Below are 7,549 nucleotides of genomic sequence, written 5' to 3'. Positions count from 1 at the left end.
ACAGTAAGTTGACTGAACAACATTTGACAGCCATTTTATCCAGTGTGACGGATTTGAAAGTCAGTCTGTATTCCATTGCGTGACTGAAGCCGTAGAGCAGATCAAAAACATGTGTTTTGTGCTTAATCGGTTTATTGCCATGCAGAGGTTTACCCAATATCAGGAGTTTTTGCTGAAAAAAACTATGATCACTAGTCTTCAGAGAAAGCCATTCAAGTTGAGTAACAGACAAATAAAACATGCTTACTCAGTTGTGGAAAAATGACTGTCCTGTCAATGTTTTATACTTTTTGATGTCCGCGGCTGTTCTGTTTCCATGTTGGCCTGTCAGCTTTCTGTTTGTTTCTGAAACCATTTTTTTAAACCCGTCTACTGAATTAAATATGAGAAATGACTTGCTGTGCAGCTTGAATCTTACCCACAGAACTCCCAGTCATTAGCAGCCACAGGCAGATACCAGTAGCAACACCACATCAGAGGTCAGCCATACTGAAGATTTACCATAGAAAATGAATACAACCTGAGGACAATTCTAGGAATTCAATTTATTTTTCACAGTACAGTCTGCTGTGCACAGCATCCTTCTTTCTGCCCACTTATATTTCCTTTTTAAAGTTAGTTCCTTAAATGGTAAACTAAAGAACAGTCTTATAATCATTTTAATTAACTACAGTTAATTACATTTTTTTTTATATTTTCAAACCTGAAAGCAAGAACCTGCAGCTCAGTGGACAGAACAGTGAGTTCCCAAGAATATTCCCACTTTTAAAATCCAGACTGAAAAACTGTAATTATTTTCTGCTTGAAATCCCTGTTCGCATGATTAATTGTACTGAGTTACAAAGAGCAAACGAGAACGTTTAGAAAAAAAGTTTCAAAATCACAAGAGGCAGGAAAGGTTAAGTGTATTTACAAATGGTGCTGCTTGGAATATAACCTGCTGGAATTCTGTCTGCTTATTTAGTTAGAACCTTTTTAAAAATCTAAAGGGGTGAGCTCTACAACCTGTAATTTATTTACTGTTATCTTGTTCCAGAGAACACCTGTCACCAATTGAGGCAGAATGCAGCTCACAGTGGAGTACTATGTGTGGGTTTGCTGTTTAACCTAAAATATTAAATCCAAGCCAGGAAGAGACTCACCATTGTCTGCAAGCAGAAATAAAAGCTACCAAATATTCAGTGCTGCAACACTGTGAATCATTACTAGCCTTGCATTTGGGAGTTATCATGTGGAATGTCAGTAGCTCTCGACACCCTGAGCTGTTTTATTATTGCAGTCACTCTTACGGTTGAAGATAAAGTTCTACATGTTAAAATAACACACGGGGGTCAGCAGGTATGCTGTCAATCTGACATGATTTGTGATGACCCAGTATGCTGAAACATCCAGGCTTTCATTAAGGCGTATATCTGCAGGGGCACCTTGTTAACACTGCCAGCCTATTCATAATGCCACAGCTGGTAGCTTCTTTTGTATCTTGCAATATCTGCACTTGTAAATTATTTTTTAGAGCAGGTGTCAGGGTCAGTACACTGTCCTTTAATAAGACTGACAGTGCCCTTTCAATGGGGAGACAATAGGCATGTGGGTAATGCACTCCACATTGCTTCTCACACTCCACTGCCCCTTCCAGTTCAAGAAGAGTGGATTGCACAGCGAGCGTAGTAGATTCATATGTAAAATTCAAACCAGAAAAAAACCAACATTTCTTTTGAAAATGGATCAATACTATTTATGGAAACGTTAGTGAGCTCTGTGTCAGTTCTTAGCTGGCAGGAAATAAACAGATCGGTACAGTGTTGTTACTCTTCATGAAATTAGCATGGCATGTAATGCTGCTTTATGCTTTCTGTGCTGTCTGTCAAAATATTTCCTATAGTTCATTTGCATGGCATTATCAACAGCAAAGGTGTCTTGCAGATGGCAAGTGTTTTTGTTACGGTTGTTATCTGTTTTCACTGTACAATGTAGTACATTAGCATGCATAATCATTTGTAAACAGGGCATTTAACAGAGCGAGCAGGCACTTCACAAATTAACATAGTGAGCAAGGGACCATGTTTAATCTTTTTTTAATCTTGGTCTTATTTCTGTTGACATTCACTTGGGAGTGCACTCTGTCACAGCAGTATTACATTTCATTCTGTTGAATAGTTCCTTATTTTAAATAACCATTCTTTACAGGTCTTATAATAGATCATATTTTATTTTTCCTAATGACATTGGATAACGCTATTATAACTGTTATTCAGCTGTACAACCCAGTCCTGTTATCTCAGTGGAAACCTTTTTATTCAGCGGCTGATACGGAATTAAATGAGATTCTCTATCACAGTGATGGAGCGCTTTTTGCTTTTTCTCATGTGGAGAAGCCACAGGTGACAGCTGAAGCGTATCCATTGACTTGCAAAAATAAATAAGAAATAAAGAAACATGAAAAAGAAATGATGAACCATGTATGTATTTAAAGGAGAAGAACTGTCAAGGAAGATTATGGAAAACAAATACACAGAAAAGATGCTCAAAAAATGTAATCAATATAAAATAACTCCTCGATTCAGGCTTTTTAAAGGCAACAATAGAAAGTTCCAAGGAACAAGACAGGCATTGTTCCCTACTGTTTGTGATGGGGTTTGAGGAGTCTCTCTCTTGGTTTGCGTTGACTTGCTGTTTGTCAACTCAAACCAAGACTAGTTCTGCAAACAAGCATTTGTCTCTCTCTTGGTAAAATACTTATTGAATTGAAATAGTGTTTATACAGCATGAGGCACAAACTTAGAAGAAGTGATCTCTTACAGTTGCACGTGAGTCAAAGTTAAGTCTGATGGGAAACCTGGAGGGAACTAGCATACTTGTTGTCCAAGACCCTGCTCAGTTCACAATCTCCTCCCCATTTTCTTTATGTTTCAGGTATGTTGCAATAGTCCACCCAGCCTCGGAGAGGAGGACCATCCAGTGGACCATGGTCATCAATGCCCTAGTGTGGACTGGCAGCTTCCTGCTGACAGTGCCAGTCATGCTGTACTCCAGGACCATCCGAGTGGGAAAGGCAGAAGTGTGCGTTCTGGACCTGCCTTCCGGCCCCAGAGACATGTACTGGTACACCCTATACCAGTCCACCATGGGCTTCATCATCCCCCTCATCATCATCAGCACTTTCTACTCTCTCACGCTCTACCATGTCTTCAGATCCCTCCGTAGGGTGCGCCGGAAGCAGTCCATCTGGGCCAAGAAGGCCACCAAGACGGTCCTCTTGGTCATCGCGGTGTTTCTGCTCTGCTGGTCGCCCTTCCATGTCATGCAGGTGCTCAACCTCACCGCCGTGGCCCCCACTCCTTCTTTCCTCTATGCCTACCACATCAGCATCTGCCTGAGCTACGCCCACAGCTGCGTCAACCCCCTCATGCTGCTCTGCTTCGCACAGAACTTCCAGGAGCGGCTCTGTCAGAGTAAGCAGTCCCACAATGGCCAGCTGAGCACCTCCAAGCACACTGTGGTCAAGACTGATGGAGGCTCCTCCGTCACAGCAGAGACTAACTATCGGAGCACAGTTATTTAAACATTTTAGGTGCTGGATGGAGTGATTTAAGTTATTGACATGAAAGTGTAGCACTTTCAACTTGAACTCCTAGTTTCCTACCTCTGCCTCAGTTGTTTCTTGGTAGGTTTATTACATAAACATTTAATTTGGCCATTGAGACAAAAAGGCAGAGACACAATTTTCACTAGGGCAAAAAACTTTTTTTCAATAATCTTAGAAAACTGGGTTGATAGTTCGGGTTTTTACATTATCGTAAATTTTCTCCACTCTTTAATTATAACCACTGCTCATTTCACAAAACTAGAACCAAACAACTAAAGTCATGCAGTATAAATAATGCATCAAAGTCTCTTAAGAACTCTTAAGTTATTCACTTGTCAGTTTTGTAACATTGGAATTTCCATAATTGAAGATCGCATTAATGCTCTGATAATATCACACCAGTGCAATTATGTTGTTGCTTTAATCCCTAGGTAATGTCAGGTTCAGTGGGGGCCTGAGAGGTCCTGAGAGGTCAAGATTAAATCAAAGTTCATCTGAATATAGCACTAGGTTAACTGTGGTTGTACCTGAATGTGTATGCGTGTGTGTGTAAAAATAATCTCTGGAGTGTAGTGAATTACAGGGTTATTATTTGCATCAATGTTTTGATTACATTATAATTTCACAAGAGGAAAGCTTAAGTGATTTATGATTAAGCCACCAGAAAGCCTGATATGCAAATACAACACGGAGCAATCAATGCAACCCATTTTTTAATAACATGGGGAACAGCTTTTGTTTAAATGAAAGGGTTTGTAATTTTATTTTGGGTCTCTAGCCTCTCTTTTCTGTATTATGTAACAAGGTTATATTACAAAGTTTACAACAAAGGAAGTGTTGATGAATGGTTCACCAGAACGCAGACGCTGCACCCCACATTTCAAAAGACAGAGAGCATTTATGATATGCACTTTTTCTTTTGTGAGGGCTAGAGATCAGTTATAAGACCTATCTAGATATTATGAATAAATAACTCAGTATGCAGCACAGCCTCACTCCAAAGGACCTGGAAACCTGTTTTTTATAGACAGCCACTCAAAATTAAAGCAGTGGTTTCTCTTGTCAATTTGTTTTAAAGGTAACACTTTAGTTTTAGCATTATAAATAACCAATCAAATGTGTAATGAAGGGTATTATAAAAAAATATGAGATGTGTATTAATAATAACAGGCTATGTCAATACAGTGTTATAAGAACATGTAGCTAAGGTCCTTGACGTCTAAGAAACCTAGTAATATGAATGTGTTATTCAAATGTCATTGTAATAAACTGTTATCCTATGTTAATAATTACCTGTATGTAAAATTATATAACACATATATGTATGTTCATACAAATGGTTCCTAAACTGGAGTTTTTCCTTGTATAAGTCTTTTCAGGTCAGTCTCACCAATTGTATGGGGCTGCTTTGCATTTGCAATACAGTTATTATACACTTTTTATTTATTTATTTTTTTTGTTGCCATCACATATAACAGATACCTAAACTAAAGTGCTACCCTTTATTTTTTTTATTTTTTACATCCCATTATCCATGAAAAGGTTGGTTTAGAACCAGTATAGTGCTGATAGAAATAAGCTTTTGGATTGAAACATTTACGACCAGAGTAAAATATATGTTTTCTAAATATATTCAAAGCAAATGCAGAACGGAATGGAGATGTCAATAATGCAACAACGTCACTGTTCAAGGGCATCTTAGTTCTCATCCTAATCAATGGTACAATATGGAATGCAATGACAAAAAATATTATTATTAGTAGTAGTAGTATTAGTAGTAGTAGTAGTAGTAGTAGTAGTAGTAGTAGTAGTAGTTTTTAAAGTAGTTTGTAAAAAGATTTGAAAATTAAAAAGTTGAAATAACTGTTTTTGATAGTTTTTAGTAGTAGTAGTAGTAATCTCATTTTATAATATACATAACCATGTTAAACAGTGTTTACTTGTAATGGAATATTGTCTATACTTGATGCAATGAGGTCATTATATACTTAAACAAATGCTGCATCATTTTTGTATACAAAACTTGAAATGGCCAATGTTCAGTCAAAGAAGGTATAGCAACAGAAACTGTGCATGCAAGTATGCTACCAGTACTGCAAACAGAGTGCCTGGCATACTGCTACAACAATCATTCAAACCGTTTATGACATGCTCATATACAGTAACAACCTAAATCTGCATGGAAAAAAAAAAACAGTTTTATACAAAATAAACCATGCTGTGTACAAATACCACCTGAAGCAGTATGATAACCCAGATCTGATGGTGTAAAATATGATTTGCTTGGACTATGCATTGTCTCAGAATGCCTGGAGATGTCCCTGACCAGCTATTTATAGCATTACTGTCATTACCAACATGTGGCCAAATCACATTATAACCCTGGGCCTAATGAATAGTGCACACATTGTAACACAAGTGCCAGTATTGGTTAGTTAAGTGTTTTTCATGAAATGTCAGCTGGGACTATTCCAATAGTAGAAACAGTAGTACTTTATAATAGAGTGACCTGTGTAGATTGTCATGTGAACAAATAGACACAAAGCACACAGTACATTAGAAAACAGTAGATAAACAGGAAAAGACTTTTAACATGTTTCTTTATTTTATTTCAACTAATGATACAAAATACACTGTATGTTCACTAAATGCCAGTAAATGCATTGCAGTGCTGTTTCCACTATGAAGTCCCTGGTTGAGAATTTTATGCTGGAGTGGCATTGCAACATACTGTATCTTATTCCCCTGGTCTATTCATTGAAAACACGTACTGATAAAATAATATGGCATCATGAATGATAATGATAAGTTTGGAGAAGGGTTCAAATGGCACAGCGTCTCATGAAAAGTACAACCATCGTGCCATTACATTGTAACCCTGTCCATACAGGAAGGAAATATCATGTGTTTAGTTCCTTGGATATGGTTCCTTTGAAAGGTTTTTTTATGCAGAAATTCTTAGAGCTGCCACTCAGGATGGTGCAATCTTATATGTAATGTACTGTATACAGTATCATATTGTGAGTATGATGTTAAAATATATATATATATATATCTTATCAATGGACTATATCTTATCAATGGACTTTAAATTCCCTTACCATTGTATTTCTGTTGTTGGTAAAAGTCATTACATCGCTGGCAGGATTCATACAGTTACAGGGTGTTGCTTTTAAGATGTCATTTAAAATGTACACCCCACAATGTGTCATAGACCACACCCACATGTCATGTGATCTTATTATGCTGTATACTATAGCATAGATGGAAATTGTTCTGATTGGATCAAATGAACAGGGAGAAGTAACAGCAGTAAGTGTGTTATTGAAATCTTGCTATTGCTTTTTTTGTGTGTGTTTTTGTTATGCTAATGAGATGCAAAGAAAAAGATTCTTAATGGGACAATAAGTGTTTACAAGTCTTTAATTAACTCTTGTTTATTGACAGGTAAATAAAAAAAAAAAAAGCAACTAGTAATTTTAACAAAACTACCGTTCATCCAGACAACCAAGTCACTTTCTGTTTGGGTCTTATTTTATATTTTAAGAAATAGGAGTTAATGAAAGACTGTGGTAAAGTCAGTCGATATGTATTATCTCTCGAAGCTGCGCAGATGTTGTGTATTACAATTGAAATTGTTTGTATTATTTCTAATTTCTAAAATTAACAAAACAAAATGCCAAACCTGCAAGCCTGAGTTTATCAGCTTTAAATGTTCCAATAAAGCTTTGACATGTAAGCCGTGGTATTCTTGTGCTATTTCTTTCTGTGCTCTGATGTAGTGTCAGGCAGTGGAAATGGATAAACAGCCACACACGTGGACACTGACACTGGCACTTCCAGCTGCATCAGCAATAGCTGCATTCTGAAAACTGAGTCTGCTGTTCTGACTTTACTATTACAAATATTACACATATTTATCTTCCCCAGACTCTTCCTTGAATTCAGGATAAAGAGAAGACC

At 37.2% G+C, this 7,549-nt stretch overlaps 1 protein-coding gene across 1 annotated transcript in view; it reads left to right on the top strand.

Annotated features, from left to right (window-relative positions):
• LOC117412971 (melanin-concentrating hormone receptor 1-like) overlaps positions 1–7,314 on the top strand; it is a 12,445-nt gene extending 5,131 nt beyond the window's left edge. The window contains exon 2 of the mRNA XM_034021639.3: positions 2,914–7,314. Coding sequence (XP_033877530.3) covers positions 2,914–3,562 — 649 coding nt within the window. The 3' untranslated portion in view covers positions 3,563–7,314. The remainder of the gene's footprint in view (positions 1–2,913) is intronic.
• The last annotated feature ends 235 nt before the right edge of the window (positions 7,315–7,549 follow it).

The sequence above is a fragment of the Acipenser ruthenus genome, chromosome 23, assembly GCF_902713425.1.
Source record: "Acipenser ruthenus chromosome 23, fAciRut3.2 maternal haplotype, whole genome shotgun sequence".
NCBI classification, from domain to species: domain Eukaryota; kingdom Metazoa; phylum Chordata; class Actinopteri; order Acipenseriformes; family Acipenseridae; genus Acipenser; species Acipenser ruthenus.
The sequence above is the reverse complement of the archived record's forward strand: the minus strand, read 5'-3'. Positions and strand labels throughout refer to the sequence as shown.